This window comes from Tubulanus polymorphus, chromosome 12, assembly GCF_964204645.1.
Source record: "Tubulanus polymorphus chromosome 12, tnTubPoly1.2, whole genome shotgun sequence".
Taxonomy (NCBI): Eukaryota; Metazoa; Nemertea; class Palaeonemertea; order Tubulaniformes; family Tubulanidae; genus Tubulanus; species Tubulanus polymorphus.
The window spans coordinates 1,422,489-1,439,989 of NC_134036.1; the positions used below are offsets into that span (position 1 = coordinate 1,422,489).

Here is a 17,501-nt window from a genome sequence, read left to right on the forward strand (position 1 = left end):
GGATCAACACAAAATAATCACGGAGATTATAAAGCACGTAATGACTTACGATTCCGGGGGTCAGTTGGTTAGAGTTAATCAGTGGATCTTTGACCAACTTTTGAGCATTTGTGGCTCATAACATGCTTTAGAATATTGTGGTGATTTTTTGTTGTCAAGTTAAGACATTCTATTCTGATATCGCACTACGTGTATTCACGAAGATTTACAGCGCGATTTACAAAAACATCACGTATCAAAAACTTCCGAATGAAAATAATTTCTAAACTACATAAAAATCATTCAAATGGTTGTCTGTACTTCATAATGCAAGGTTTCTCATCTTGTTGACTGTAATAAGAGTAACCAACTGCACACGTTTGACGCCCAATGTTCATTTTCCCATTTAACTTTTTCCAATAATTTTCCAACAATTTTCTTCGTAATAGAACATATCTATCTTGAAAAGAGGAAGTTGTCGCAGAGTTTTTCACTGATCGCCGTTCAGACACGTCTTCCTTTGAACGACGAAGTTTTATTTTCAAACATAAAATACGTAAATCGCAATTTACTTCCTGGTAGACCGGTAGGCGACGCTTTCGCGGATTTCACAGATGCGACGCATACATTCATTTAACACCGTGCACCTTTTATATTGTCAGTTATATAATACACTCCTGAATAGGAAGACGTTTTTTTAAACTCATGTGACCGAACGTTCAAGTATTATACATCAGAAAGCAGTTTGCTCGTACATTGTAACATCGTTTTGCGGCGTTAAAATCTACTTTCTTAAGGTTTATTTTCGCTCTGCTATTGTTTTTATTAGCGTTACGAAGGTCAAGTATCTACATCGCTAAAGGTAAGAAAAACAAATTATATTCTATCATCTTTTCGTGTTTTTATTATGTTTATACAATTCACTATAGTTAGGCTGATATAGAATATTTATACTCTGTTTCTCCTAATCGGCTGAGCGTCACATTCGTAAAACATGATGAAATTTGTAATCAGTTCATTTCTATAACTGTCGGGTCTGTTATTGTTAGATTGATCATGATTTAAAACAAAAATAGTCATGTACAGGGTAGATAGACGGTCAATTTATGAGCTCAGTAGAAATTTGAGAAACAAGGTAACAATTTTTGTAGCCTAAAATGCGAATCTTTGTAGATAGATCTTTATTGAAAGGAGGGGTATAGACCACGGACTTTAAATTAACTTGGGTTAAGCTCAGCAGAAATGAGAAACAAGGTACGAATTTTTAGCCAGTGTAAATTAAAGCTTATTCGGTTGACCCAGTTTTTTTTTCAATTGTTGAAGTTTCTGAAAAAGCTTGTCTGGTAGGCTATCATAGAATCGAAGGTACATGTATTCTATCATAGTGATTACATATGGCCAATGGGTTCGTTTTCCCCCGTTAACGATCCTAAACTGACCACTAGTAGCCCCTAGACATCACGGTGTTATCATCCATGATATTTGTTTGTATACTATTTCTATTAAAGGCTTTGTGCGGTTACAGTATGTATAGGAAGGTAAGGATTAATAGTATAATAATAATAATAATAATAATAATAGTATAATATTAATAGTTTTGGAAACACTGGTACGTGCGTTTAGTTAATATAATCCTGAAGCCGGGTCGTGCTACAGTGCTACTTTAATTCTACATGCTCATAATCTCGATCGCGGTTTAACTGTTTACAAAACGGACTAGAATATCAAACGTCTTGTCCACACACAGCGGTACCTGCGATATATTCTAAATCAGTGTTCATCTTCATTACAGAAGTGTTTGCCAATGATGTCGGTGTTGTTGCTAATGACGCAGTGCACATGAATATATGGTAAATAAAATCTACTAGGTTTTCGCAATGTCGCTTGGGAAATGGCAAACGGTTATCTTAGAATTTCCACTTGTAAATTGGTAATTTTGTGAATTGTTTGTTAATTATTTATAGGACAGCAGCAGAACTGTATAGTTGTGCTGTGTGCGTTGGGCTTTACAAAGCAAATCCATGTCAGTAGCGATATCTATTTTCAGTTCCACCCGAATTCATTGTGCTGACTGAATTTCCAAACGGTCCAGTTGTCCAAGGCACATCGAAAACTCTGACTCCAGTAACCCAGAGTTTTCAATTGTCTGGGCGTACAGATATGGGGTATCAACATGGACAAATGTTTCACCCAACCCAGCAATCAATCATAAACCTGGTCCTCACAGTGGTCGGGTATCTACTAGTAGTTTGGTAGTTACAACCGATAAGGATAAAATGGAAGGCAATACAGATGTACTGCTTATCAGAACGGTGTGTCTTTTCATGTGGTCACCAACTCCACGACACTGTCAGTATTGTGTAAGTGACGTCTATAACACCTTAAACAACATAATTTTTCTTTTCTATTTTATCAAACTTTTTTTTTCTATATATAGGTTATATTATATTTCTAAAATATTCTTCTTTCCCGTAAAATGAAAAGTAGATGTTTCATATTCTATAGATTCGGCAGATTCTGTTTCGCTGACTCCAGTAAACTGTGTCGTAAGGGAAGGCGGTTCAATTCGGTTTAATTGTGCAGGAACTGGTGGAAATCCTGATAGTTTCACTTTCGTATGGCAATTCTCAACTGCATCGGGTTTCTGGAATCCTAATCGGATCCACGAATGATTATTTAGCCCTAGATAATGTATCAAGAACTGATTCTGGGGCTGGTTGCATAGTCATGGCTTAGACTTAAGACTAGTCTAAGACCAACTTAGTTCTATAGCCAATCTAACAATTTAAGACCGGTCTTATGATTTAAGACCATTTTTGGACTTAAGTCATGACTGTGCAACTGGCCCCAGGACAATACAGATATAATGCGACCAATACAGGAGGTTCTACTTTCAGTAATATCGCTTCTGTCGATGTTCAATGTAAGTAACCAGCCAATAAAGAGTTTTCCAGTTTCTAGGCACCATTATCCTGTACCCATTTATAAGGACTTTCAGATTATGGATGAATACTGTATTTAGAATGATTCTGATAATGTGACCAAAAACTTTTTCATTTTTCACAGATGCACCAACGCTCTCAGAGAAACTGAAACCTGTAGCCGCAAAAATAGGGGAAAGCGTTAGATTTATGATAGGCTACTATGCAAATCCGCAAGCGACGAGTTTAAACTGCATCCACGAGTTTATATACAGAACTAATTGGTTCAGGTCAGATATAATGTGCTGGGAAGTTACTATCGAATCAGTCCAGGCGTCTGATTATGGATCTCATTCGTGTCAACTGAAGAATTCGATCGGTAGCCTGGATATTATTACATTGGATATCCTTAAAACTGGTAATTACTGTTCCGAATATTCACATCGCTAATATTCCCCATTAATATCCACTTGCGGCTAACTAACGGCTGTGCAATACAAAAACAAAAAATGGCGAAAGTTTGTGTTTTGTAAGATGCTCAGCTAAATGAAGAAATCCCACACTTCGAATTTAAAATTATACGATAAAATGTATATTATGAAACCACAACGTTGACTGACAGCCATCATCAGGTGGAATGCTCAGCTATTCGTTGAAACTAATGACCTATCCGCGAACCGATCTTTGCACTTCTACTGATTTAGATATTGAAATTTCGCGTTTCAAACTTAATTTCTTCATTCAGTCGATGACAATGCGTGGACCGTCACGTCTTTAGTCCCGCTGATAATTGCTGGAGTGGTTCTTGGTAGCATTGCGTTCATTCTGATCGTAATATTTCTGCTCGTATATCTGATAAAACAACTCGAAAACAGAGGAAACAAATCACGTCGAATGTAAGTTTTTATGGAATCATTTTGTTGTTGTCGTCCCTTTAATTGTTTCGCACCAAATGCCACCTTCTTTTTAAATGACAGAAAACTTATCAATAACAGATCACTAATACATAACTCATCAATTACAGATTAGTTTGATTTGGTTCGAATCCCATTAGTCCTTCAAACCGACTATTTCGGTACCGTCTATTCAAAAGGTATTTGCTGAACCCAGAATTTTGAAGAATTGAAAAAATCGAGTTAAAATCGTCACTCTTTTATTTCAGTAAAACTAAAGATTTAACGACAGGTAAAAATTATTCATATAGAAATATGAATTTATTTTCTAGACTTCTAAATATTGAATGTTATTATTTTGACAATTTCATCATTTTTAAACGTATTTTTATTATTACAGTTTATCGAAACAATGACCCGGATTCACGTATTTATACAAGGAAGTAATGATAGGAAAAAATGATCCATGATTTTAATGATTTTAATTGGTGATTAATTAGCTTTGTGGTCACCCTATTCAGCTGATGCCTGTTTTTTCTGATACGGGGAAAACCAATGGTTTGTCTCATTTTACACGAAAGGGGTGTCATGTCTATCGTGCTAAGGATTTAAGTGGAGTTAATCCGTTAACACTATGAATTAAACTGTTTTTTTTTCATGTTTTGATAATTTGTTCTTTTTACTTATCAAAGATTTTTTCTTTTATTTATTTTTTTCCTACTCGGGTAACGGTGACCCTTGATGTTCTGTTCTGGCCTCCTTCCTAACCTCCCCCTCAGAGCAAAATAAACTAGCAAATCTGAAATTTGTTTAAACTTCCTTTAAAATGATTTATTTGAAAATCAAAAGGAAGTTAATTGCATAGATATGTGAGCGATATCATATTGCGTCATTCAGATAAACAAAATGTATCGTGAAAGAAACATCTTTCGTTTTTTGCTGTTGTTGATTCTATGTTTATTCATCACAAACACATCAGGTGAGTTAATCAATAATCGTTGGTTCCAGAGCTGTTGAAAACGTAGAAATCGTAAATTGTACGATTTCAATCCATAAGAGAGCACCGATGATAACCAGAGAAAGAAGAGAATTATTGTTGGAGAACAGCATTTGGAGAATATTTTTGTAAAATAATCTTCTTTTTGTCATTTCAGCAAAATGTTTTGGGAAGAGTTGTACTGGTTGGTTGTGTCATTGCAGTAATACAGCTGTGGACCAATGTCCAATCAAGGGTCAGAATATAGATGGCGCTTTAACGTGTCCTGATCCTAATACTGCATGTGAGTCTACAATAAAAATTCCATATCCCTGGACACCGCCAGGATGGACCGGACCAGCTTGTCAAATCGGTAAGTTTTCTGTATCAACTGTGGGTCAGGTCAAATATCACTGAACCCCGGATTTTCCCCAGATTAACGGTTTAACTCAACTAATCCGTCATATGAAGCGGCTTTTATTGAAATGAAAATTTTGAAAAAATAAAAGGGAAAAAAATAAAATGAATCATTTTTTTAGAAATCCTACCTAATTCACGTAGATCCAAATGGCGACGTTTTCCGTATTAGGGAGCTTAGTCCGAAAAACGTAAAAATAGGCCCATGATCTGTGATTCTTTTTTACTTTAAGAAATATCATTTTTTGAAAATACGAAATATCACCATCTGGATGTCATGAAATTATTTCGTGGCTTAAAGGACGCGAATATAGTTTTTTTAATTTTACGTACATAAGCATAGAATCGAGCTACTTTTTTGTTGATTTTAGGGTGACATTTTCGACTGATATTTATAGTAGCTTAGTTTCGGCGACTACGTAACCAAAGCTAAGAAATGAAATGATGGAAATAAAATATTTATTTTGAAAATTCTATTCTGCTCGTTTTGTAGGTAACGTGGCTCGCGGTAAAACAGGTACGATGTCATCCGTTTATTCCGACTCATACGGCGGTAGTAGATGTACAGATGGTCAAACGCTAGCTCACATTGCTTATCTCAGTTATAAGGATATGTGTCACACTAATGAGGATCAAGACGCCTGGATTAGAATTGATCTTGGAACACAATACGTGGTACATAAAGTTACACTTTGGGATAGACCAGACGCGGCTGATTGCGGCGACGCTGAGTGGAGTGAGTACAAATTATAAATGTTGATTATATCATTGATTATTTCGGTCAAATCTGAAAAAATAGAACTTTTAACTGGAAAAGTCTCGTTAGATATAAATTCCGTCTAGTAGATGAAATATCTTCAAAACTAACCAATCATTGATGGATTCTATGAGATGAGTTGAAATATTGAACCCTACCGAAACATCGAACTCTGAGTCATCAATAATTAATATCAATGGTTAATATCGTTTAACTCATATCTGATACAAAGAATACGTTAGAAAAAGTCTGGTTGAATATAACCCCGTTTTAGTTTAGAGATTTTCAAAATCTACCAATTGTTGATCGATTCAGGAACTAAATTCCGCACTGTTTCACACAGTTTTCAGTTACCTTTGACTCGAGATGAAAATTAAAAAATCTAGAGACAAGATTTTTAACCTGAACTGTGGAAATGTGCGTGGGCCATGAATAATTTGTTTTCCGTTCGACATCAATGTATCTGCGGTATTCATGGGCGACTCTCTTCAACTTGTTTTCACGAAGTTAAATCTGATTTTCCCCTAGAAAAACGTGCGCGCATGTGCATGGGGAGGTGGAGGAGTTAAAATAACCGGAAGTCAAGCGAACGTACTTCATGCACGGCCCCTTTACTTATTTTTTCAAAAGAACTTGAACAGAATTGTTTTGCTCCCAAAGCAATCTTCAACTTCCCTGATTTCGTGCATTAATTTTGTTTTGTCGGAGTTAACTGCAATATTTCAAAGCTCCTTAATCTTTTCTCAGAAAAACGCGAACGCAACATGGAGATTCGAGTTGGAAATGAATATGGCACCAATACAAGTATTTCTACATCTAACCAGAAATGTGCTTACCAGGGCCCCGCTCTCTGTGGAACACATAAAACATTATCATGCAGCCCAGGTCCTATAGTTGGACGATTCGTCACCGTTCAACACAAGAACATTGGTAAGGCAGAGGCTCTCGCACTGGCAGAAATAGAAGTTATCGGGTTCAAATATATCGGTAAGTTTTACATGACTATATATATGTGTAAACTATAAAGAGTATGGAAATGGATTTTGCTTTTCTCGAAAATATTCAGTCGCTTGTATATAGAATTTACCCCCGAACGAAAAATTTTGAAATGAAAAGAAGTCTCCCTTTATTACCAAAATTTTGTTTTTAGCACCCATTCATTTATGGATTTATTATTGTTAAAATTAGATCGATTTATAAAAATATTCAGTGACTTGTAATGAGAACATATTTCCGAAAGATCGAATGATTCATATTTTTCGTATCAAATTTGAATTTCTGTTTAGCACCCGGTAGTTGCAGTAAGGGATCGAACTCATTTGGATGTATGATTGAATGTAGATGTTACAACAGTGAAAGTTGTAACTATTTGAGTGGTATCTGTGAATCTGGCTGTTCACGGAATTACATCGGAAAGTGGTGCGAGTCAGGTATATTACACTGAATCATAGATTCCTGGGAATCTCACTTCCTATTCCCGAAATATAGTAACCAATATGAATCGAAAATGATACCAAGTCAAAAAAACCGAAAGTAAAAGATCCTTACCCTTTATTTTATTCAAATCACCTGAAATTAACATCTCAGATTTCTTTTTCAGAATTGAAATCGTTTTCTCAATTAACAAAATCTGCGCTGACAGATAACAGTGTAAAAGTCAGTTGGACCGCTTACTCGGGTTCTGTAGTAGATTCAGGTCGTGGTACTGTCAGCGTTCAGTATCTAGTCGTTTATCGTAAAATATCAGAAAACACTTGGACTAATCAGGAAACTGCAGGAGTCCTTACACATCGCACAATTACTGGTTTAACTCCTAATACCGGGTATAACATAGCTGTTAGACTACAGAAATTAGAGAACGGTCAACTTATATCAACTGCGAGTCTGACTAGTACAGTATTAACTTTGTGTGCAGGTAAAACCCCTCATTCTAATAAACTCTTAATCATCAATTCAAACACAGAATTGTGTTGAACATGTTTGTTTTACTGTAGATCCATTAAACGGTCCTAAAGGTGTTCGTGTGGTGTCCACAGCGGTTGAGAACAGTAACACGTGGCCCCAGACAACCAATCTGATACTTACATGGACCGTAAGTGTGCCTCAACCAGAATCACATAAATTCACCTGGGCCCGGTTTTATAGACTAGTGTTACCTTCAACCCGGGGCTAACTTAATTTATTTTCTTACTTTATTAACTAATTCACCTGATGTTCATTTATATCTATATGACAAGGGAAGAAAATTTGACCTTCCCTTTCAGTGACACATGATAAAAACATGTAGTGAATTATAATTATGTTGCAGGCTTTAACTGCTGCAGAGTTACAGTGTGACGTCACTAAAGCTGTTTATCAAGTCGAGTATAAACAACTGAACGGACAAACATGGACCACAACAGCGGCGCAACCTACCGGCCACACACTAACAGGACTAGAACCTGATACTGATTATGAAGTTAGAGTTGGTGTAAAGAATGACGTCACTCAGAAATTCATTTACACCAAACCTAAAAGTTACAAAACGTCGACTGCGGGTAATTCAATCCCACATTAGATATAGCCAAAACGAGAAACTTGAATAAGAGTAAATGTAGTTGGCTCATTATATATATATATATATATATATATATATATATATATATATATATATATATATATATATATATATATATATATATATATCGTTGGAGAACAGCATTTAGAGAATGTTTTTTGTAAAACAATCTTCTTTTGTCATTTCAGTAATATGTTTTGGGAAGAGTTGTTCTGGTTGGGAGTGTCATTGCAGTAATACAGCCGTGAACATATGTCCAATAAAGGGACAGAATATAGATGGCGCTTTAATGTGTCCAAATCCTAACACTGCATGTGAGTCTTCAATAAAAACTCCGTATCCCTGGACATCACCAGGATGGACCGGACCAGCTTGTCAAATCAGTAAGTTTTCTGTATCAACTGTGGGTCAGGTCAAATATCACTGAACCCCGGATTTTTCCCAGATTAATGGATTAACTCAACTAATCCGTCATGTGAAGCGGCTTTTATTGAAATGAAAATTTTGAAAAAATAAAAGGAAAAATAATAAAATGAATTATTTTTTTAGAAATTCTTCCTAATTCACGTAGATCCAAATGGCGACGTTTTCCGTATTAGGGAGCTTAGTCCGAAAAACGTAAAAATAGGCCCATGATCTCTGATTCTTTTTTACTTTAAGAAATATCATTTTTTGAAAATACGAAATATCACCATCTGGATGTCATGAAATTATTTCGTGGCTTAAAGGACGCGAATATAGTTCTTTAATTTTACGTACATAAGCATAGAATCGAGCTACTTTTTTGTTGATTTTATGGTGACTTTTCGACTGATATTTATATTAGCTTAGCTTCGGAGACTATGTAACCAAAGCTAAGAAATGAAATGATAGAAATAAGATATTTATTTTGAAAATCCTATTCTGCTCGTTTTGTAGGTAACGTGGCTCGCGGTAAAACAGTTACGATGTCATCCGTTTTGTCAATCCCTACGTTTACCGCTAGTAAATGTACAGATGGTCGGACGGTAACTAAACCATATAAAGATCTATGTCACACTCGTTATGATCAAAACGCCTGGATTAGAATTGATCTCGGAACTCAATACGTGGTACATGAAGTTACACTGTGGGATAGAACAGACGCGGCTGGTTGCGACCTGCCGTGGAGTGAGTACAAATTATTAATGTTGATTGATCATCTAGGCCAAATATGATAGAAAAAAATATATAACTTCAGCTCGAAAAGCCTGGTTGAATATAAACCAAGTTTAGATGAGTGATTTTTTCAGAAAAGTTTGACTCGAGATGAGTTGAAACTTTGAACTCTACCGGAATATCGAACTCTGAGTCATCAATAATCAATAATCTGTAAATAAAGTCAGTTCGACAACAATGTGTCTGTGGTATCCATGGATGACAACTTCATGAAAAATACGTTATTGGAAAATTTTGAATCAACTTTTTCAAACGTGTCAACATTTTCAGTCGATAACTATAAATTTGTGTTAGGGGCCGTGCGCCTGTCGAAAACAATGAATTTATTTTTAGATTTGTTTTTCACAGAATTTGAATAGAATTGCTCTGCACCCAAAGCAATCTTCAGCTTCCCGGATGTCGTGCATTATTATTTGTTTTCATCTTTCAAAGCTTCTTAATTCTTTTTCTAAGAAAAACGTTCGCGCAACCTGGAGATTCGAGTTGGAAATGAATATGGCACCAATACAAGTATTTCTACATCTAACCAGGAATGTGCTTACCAGGGTCCCCCTCTCTGTGGTAGGCATAAAACATTAGCGTGCAGCCCAGGTCCTATAGTTGGACGATACGTCACCGTTCAACACAAGAACATTAGTAATGCAGAGTATCTCAACCTGGCAGAAATAGAAGTTATCGGGTTCAAATATATCGGTAAGTTTTACATGACTATATATATGTGTAAACTATAAAGAGTATGGAAATGGATTTTGCTTTTCTCGAAAATATTCAGTGACTTGTATATAGAATTTACCCCCGAACGAAAAATTTTGAAATGAAAAGAAGTCTCCCTTCATTACCAAAATTTACCCATTCATTTAAGGATTATATTATTGTTAAAATTAGATCGATTTTCATAAAAATATTCAGTGACTTGTAATGGGAATGTATTTCCGAATGTTCAAACAGTTCATATTTTCGTATCAAATTTGAATTTCTGTTTAGCACCCGGTGGTTGCAGTAAGGGATCGAACTCATTTGGATGTATGATTGAATGTAGATGTTACAACAATGAAAGTTGTAACTATTTGAGTGGGATCTGTGAATCTGGCTGTTCACAGAATTACATCGGAAAGTGGTGCGAGTCAGGTATATTACACTGAATCAGAGATTCCTTAGAATCTCGGTCCCAACTGTAAACGACTGAAAGTAAAGATCCTTGTTCATCTAAAACTAACATCAATCTATTTTCAGAATTTAAGTTGTTTTCGCTATTAACAGAATCTGCGCTGACAGATAACAGTGTAAGAGTCGGTTGGACAGCTTACTCGGGTTCTGTAGTAGATTCAGGACGTGGTACTGTCAGCGTTCTGTATCAAGTCGTTTATCGTAAGATATCAGAAAAGACTTGGACTAATCAGGAAACTGCAGGAGTCCTTACACATCACACAATTACTGGTTTAACTCCTTATACCAGGTATAAGATAGCTGTTAGACTACAGAAATTAGTGAACGGTCAACTTATATCAACTGCGAGTCTGACTAGTATGACTAGTACAGTATTAACTTTGTGTGCAGGTAAAACCCCTGATTCTAATAAACTCTTAAACTGTAAATGAGTAAAACATGTTGCTGTCGTCATCAAGTAGATGTCAATTCACAGAATCGCATTACTTAATTTGTCTGTGGTGTTTATTTCAGTACCAGGACCTCCCGCTTCTCTCGACTACTCATTCACAAGGGATACATTGAAAACTACATTGACATGGACTTTACCAAACAGTCCAAATTGTGATGTCATCAATTATTGGGTAGGAATTAACTTGTCCTGACCATTAGAGGGCACCATCTGCGCTATACTGTAACGTGTCCCTATCTGTTTTCAGCTCACGTGTGAACCCATCAGTACAACTTCCACAACACCTTTAACAGACATAAAAACAATCAACAAACCTAAAATCAAAGGCTCCATCACAACTTTAGACATAACGACGTCACTGATACCTTTTACTCAATACAACTGTTCAATGTTTGCCTCGAATAGTAAAGGGGAAGGGTCACCTGCCAGTGTTAGCTTTTGGTCAGGTGAGTAATTTGAACCCAATGACCTCAAGTATTCATTGATGTCACTTGTCAACATTGTCACTTACTGATATTTCAGGTGAAATAACAATTCCCCTACTGGTTGTCAAGAAAGCAGCGATAACAAACACGACTGTTACACTTCAAATAACACGTGTTAATACTGGAAACATTACGTAAGTGTCCTCTTATTTTCATCTATAAATAATGCATGATCTTATAAAACAATTTTTCTCTGATTTTCAGCGGTTACGAGGTGATCGTCAAGAAACATGATGGACCAATCAGCCGTCGCCGGAAGCGTGCAGTCAACCAATCACAGTACGTCTCGTACGGAGAAGCTAAACAGCGAGGATTATCAGTTTATATTACTGCAGTTCTACCACCGAAAGTGCCCTCTGAGTTTATAGTTGGTGATACACGTGACTATTGTGGTTACTTTAATGCTCCTCTAGAAACTGGAAAATCTTACAGTTTTATTTTAGGAATCGTTGTCAATTATAACGGAGTGAGTTCATCTTGTCTTTGAATGTGAATTGTAGTTTCCAATTTGGAGGTGACTCTAGCCATTTTTTGGGGATTTTTCAGGAAACGTTTCGGCATTATCCACCAATAGAACAGCAAGAGAGAATCACTGTTCAAGCATCGTCTAGTAAGGCAGGGATAATAGGTGGCGTTGTGACAGTTGTTCTAATACTGTTATTGGTTGCTGTTGCTCTATATATTGTTTGGAGGTATGAGTAAATAGTGGCGACCTCTATAGTCCAAGGCAAATCATTTGACAATCGCCCAATGCCCCTATTCTCACAAAAGTTCCCCCTCATTCAGTTACCCACTATATGGACGCTTTAACTTTTCAGACGCGGTGGATTCAAAATTAAACAAGCATCGAACAATGCAGAAATATCCATGGGGAATATTTCACCTTCTGATAAACCTATTGAAATACCTTTGGCGAGAGAAGAAGCAGAGGCTGTTTATGTGAATTGTCCTAAATCACCGAGACAAGAAAATACAGCTAGTGCAAATGCTGCATTTTCAAGAGGTTTGTCTCAAGACCGTGAGGTTTTGTAAAGTTGTAGCCTATTTTAACATTTAACACTATGATTCCTCTCCCTATAGTAAGCTCCGCGTATTTCAATATCTATGACGATCCGAATGCTGTAGATGAAACGCAAGATGGCGAGGATCATCACTACGAAATCGCTTCTAAAGGCGCTACTATGATTTGTGACCTGTTGGGAGAGACCTTGATGAAGACCTCTGATGAGTGGAAGAATATGAATGAAGAATTTCAGGTAAAATTGCTGGGAGGTTGCGACTGCTCGTGGGTAAGACATGTGATCATGTTCTGGATCTATTTTTTCTTTAGAGTGTTCTCAAATTCAGACGAGGATTGAGCGCCTGCGCTGAGACAGTGGAGAATCTTGAGAAAAACAGGTTTCCAAACATATTGGCCTGTAAGTATTGCCTGGTCATTATATAGACATGAGTTCTGTCGTAAATACAAGAGTTGCCTTGTGAAACATCTCTATTGAGTTTCATTGACTTTGAGTGGTTTTTTCTAGATGATTCGACTAGAGTTGTTCTGGAACAAATCGGTGAAGATCCAACATCAGATTACATCAATGCCAATTATATTCGGGTGATAAATCAATCCCTCTCTGCTCTTGAAAATGTTGCCACGTCCTCCTATTGTATATAAACGGAAATTCTGAATTTAATTTTCAGGGACTAACTGGTCATGTAATATGTATTGCTTGCCAGGGTAAGTCTCATGATTCAATTGTTGCGTGTTACTTGTGCGCTCACTCATCTAACTTGTTCTTTCAGCTCCATTGCTATCTACAATCAATGACCATTGGCGGATGATCTGGCAAGAGAAATGTCCAGCTATCATTGTACTTACTGTTCTGACTGAAGGACAAGGCAAAGATAAGAAGGTTGCAAAAATACTCTAAGATGCTGAAGCGTAAACAGGCAAAATTTAGAAAAATAAGTACCGTTGATTTTTAACTTGCAGGTGAAGTATCATTTATATTGGCCAACAAAACTGAACACGAAAGGTCGATATGGAGATATAACAGTAAAAGTTGCAAAGAAAATGGAAAAACACACTGAGCCTCCGGCTGCCGTACATTTCTTGTCCATTACAAAGGTAATGATCATGTCATTGCTTTATCATGAGTGACCTAGTGTTGGTATTTCTGCTATCTATAAGCTTGGTTCAGATATCGATTTTAATAGACTCTCCCGATAAGTAACATTTCATTTATTTTATAGCGTGGCCACAAACAAGCACATAATCTATTAGTGTTTCACTATCGAGGATGGCCGGATCATGGTGTACCGTTCCCGGCTTTATCTGTTGTTCGTATGCAACAGTTCATCAAACAGCGTCTTACCGACCCGGATCAGGGACTTGTGCTGGTTCATGGCAGGTAAATTAATTTGAAATCGTCCAGTCCTTTACAGTTAAGGACACGTTTAGATATGTTATTGTTTGTGTTCTCAGTGCTGGTGCTGGAAGGACGGGTTGTTATATCGCAACGGAGCAGCTTCTTGAGAAAGCCAAGAAAGATGGACTTGTTAACGTATTCGACATGTTTAGGAAATTACGACAACAAAGACCAGAAATGATCCAAAATATGGTAAATCTTAATAAAGTTACTGCCTCTCATTTCACGTTTCCAAAATGGAAAACTTCAACGTGTTCCTTTATTACTATCTACTTCAGAAACAGTACATTCTCGTGCACCAGATTCTACTGGAGGAACTGATACTGGGACCAGTGGCATACACGACCACGAGTTTCAGAGAATCATACGAGGAAAGAAAGGCAACGCGACCAGTATCTAAAAACGTGTCTGATAAAATAGAGGAACAATTTCTTGTACGTATTAAGATCAGCCAAAATGAGATGAAGGGTTTTGGATAACAAACAGATGGCAGCAATGAATCCATTGACCCAGATAAACTAGATTTCAATTTTTTTCCTTGGTTTGGTTTTGAAGAAAATAATTACCCAATGCGTTGTTTTCTGATGCAGGTTTTGAAGGCATCGATTCCGATTCAGGACGAGGAATCACTAGCAGTGGCCAAACTACTCAACAATGTTAACAAGTCCCGATACAAAGACATCCTTCCCGAGGCACAGTATCAACCGCAACTCTCACATAAAGGGTTCATCAATGCTTCATTTGTGCACGTGAGTTTGATTCTGAATTAATAGCTGTCCGTGGAATATCTGGTGGAGGGGGGCATTAATCCTCGATAATCTTCAGTTGAGATATCGATAAGTTATAAGAATCTGATTGAAATACTTTCCTTTTTACAGACGATCACAGATAAAAACGTGTTTATAGCAACACAAAGTCCAATGGCAAATACTATTACTGACTTCTGGCAAATGATCTTTGACTATAACTGTGAAATTATTGTGATGATGCATCAAGAATATCCACAAGATCCGGTAAGGTGTATTCCTAGTCTAGCATCTAGTATACATAGGTCTGCTTTGTAGGTATCTTTTTCCAGAATACATCTTCTGATTTTAGACATATGCAAGTTACTGGCCTGCAGCTGGAAGCATCAAATGCAGTCCTTTTACAATCACTGTGGAGGAAGTTTCATTGCTCTGTAAGACCATCGTTCGCCGGGATTTGATCCTCAAAAAACAGAATGTATGTTGAGTTGTTTCGGTAGCTACTGTACAGAGAAATATGGCTGCATTTTTCGGAATTTCCTTCGACATTGCTATTTACTATGACCTGATCAGATCAATTGTATTTCTTTGATTTCACAGGAATCGCATCAGATTCGTCAGATCCAGTTTTTAGGATGGCCTGAGGATGAGTCGGTTCCTAATTTACAACATCTATTCGAGTTTGTGAATCTAGTTACAAGAGAACACGTGACCAGTCCTATTGTTGTACATTGCATGTTCGTATCTTAGCAACATCAGTCAATTATTCAAAACAATATCACATATTCTATCGATTATGCAAATTTTACAGGGACAGCACAACGAGAGCAGGGTTATTTTGTGCGGCATTTGAACTGATCACCAAGGCGCCATCTAGCGAACAAATCGATATTTATCACTGTATACAAAAACTACGAATGACTCGACCTCAATTCATTCCAAATTTGGTAAGAAATTAATCGATTTTCTTTGTATTTTCACGAGTTATTTTATTGATGTATTTTTCTTGTTTTCGTATTCATAGGAACAGTACAAGTTTCTACACGATCTGGTGATATTCTATTTACAAGGATTCGACACTTATGTGAACCTTAGTTAGAATTATGATTCGAAATGCTGAAGAAAGGCAAACAATCAGAAAAGGGAATCTGAGTAAAGGCACCTGAGTAAAGGACATAAAGATTAACGTACTTTTCGTATTGAGGAACCTTAGGTCTACTCCAGAAACTGTCCGGTTTTATTGTGTTTATGTTTACGATTACTTTTTTGTTCATGAATTATATTCATATATAATTTATATATCAGCTATCTAATTATGTATCTATAAAACTGAGTGTTGTCTTACGTTATAATTTCAATGTAAATAAAGATATATTCAGATACTTTTCAAAAGAAATAGATTTCAATATAAAGATGATTTATGTAATTATCACTGTTAATTAGATATTCTTAGTTAATATCATCACTCATATTTGTAATCACCGCGTTCACATCGTGTATCATCCACTTCCTTCCCTCACTGTTATCCACCTATCCACCTAATATACATATACACTAGTAAAAGCGAAAACTCGTAATTTCTAGTGTAAAATAAACATAACTACTGACAGTAAGTTACCGTAAAATAATTCACAATGACAATGTAATTGTACTGTGATTATCAATTCAGTCACTCTTAATTAATTATCTTTAATTAATCTAATTACTCATAATTTTCATCCGGTAAAGTTTCTACTATACATGTTATAATATATCTGCCGATATAGTATTTTTTTGTTGAAACTTTCGAGCCATGCATATAGTCTATCATATTACATATATATCTGTTTTTATATCAGTGCTTGTTTATCAGATGTTAATGATTATTATTATTTCTCTTTCTCACTTTGTTATATGTATGTAGAAATGTCAGTCACAAACAGTGCAATTGTTTATACTGAATAAATATTTGAATTTGAATTGTATTACACTAGTAGCTAAAGCTCGTAATTTCTAGTATAAAATCAAGTTAACTACTGACAGTTAGTTGTTACCTGCTTTCACGTTTATTGATTATACACCCAGTCCTTATATAAATATAACTGATTATTTCAATTTCACAATGAACTCGAATATTGTACATAATCTAGAATAAAATATATAGATTTTCCTGATTTGATTGTGTTTGTTTTTGTGTTTTCTGTTTTGTTTTTGTCTTGTTTTACGATTGAAGATTCTGGGTTCCTTCAGGTTTTATATCTTATTTGTCATGAAAATAAACAACTTTCTGCTGCCCTGCGACTCGATCACACCTATAGGGGGCAGAGGGGTTTACTTGAAGTGGGGTTGTTGCCGCTACGTGGCAGCACAATACGGCTTTTTCGAATTCCAGCAAATCATACGAATGACGTTTAAATTTCGTTTACAGGCTAAGCCTTAAATGGAAAACTTAATATAAATGCCACTAGCAAATAACTACAAAAGAAAACATCAATTCAGTCACTCTTAATTAATTATCTTTAATTAATCTAATTACTCATAATTTTCATCCGGTAAAGT

General features: G+C 36.1%; 1 protein-coding gene and 1 long non-coding RNA gene across 2 annotated transcripts; both read left to right on the forward strand.

Moving 5' to 3' along the window:
• Positions 1-632: 632 nt before the first annotated feature.
• LOC141914261 (uncharacterized) lies at positions 633-2,303 on the forward strand. Its single transcript, XR_012620746.1, has 4 exons — positions 633-841; positions 1,488-1,517; positions 1,772-1,829; positions 2,027-2,303. It is a non-coding gene; the product is annotated as an uncharacterized LOC141914261 (long non-coding RNA).
• A 2,396-nt stretch (positions 2,304-4,699) lies between these two features.
• On the forward strand, positions 4,700-17,039 carry LOC141914170 (receptor-type tyrosine-protein phosphatase T-like). The gene is made up of 34 exons (XM_074805436.1): positions 4,700-4,772; positions 4,948-5,142; positions 5,680-5,922; positions 6,691-6,930; positions 7,230-7,373; positions 7,544-7,858; positions 7,938-8,035; positions 8,252-8,480; positions 8,689-8,883; positions 9,419-9,649; positions 10,151-10,390; positions 10,682-10,825; positions 10,931-11,254; positions 11,378-11,487; positions 11,563-11,761; positions 11,838-11,934; positions 12,005-12,266; positions 12,347-12,492; positions 12,619-12,803; positions 12,881-13,056; positions 13,131-13,218; positions 13,327-13,403; positions 13,490-13,526; positions 13,592-13,701; positions 13,782-13,916; positions 14,042-14,199; positions 14,274-14,409; positions 14,496-14,651; positions 14,808-14,966; positions 15,096-15,230; positions 15,316-15,441; positions 15,564-15,700; positions 15,775-15,910; positions 15,988-17,039. The coding sequence occupies exons 1-34, from the start codon at positions 4,700-4,702 to the stop codon at positions 16,060-16,062; spliced, it is 5,511 nt and encodes a 1,836-aa protein (XP_074661537.1). The 3' UTR covers positions 16,063-17,039.
• The last annotated feature ends 462 nt before the right edge of the window (positions 17,040-17,501 follow it).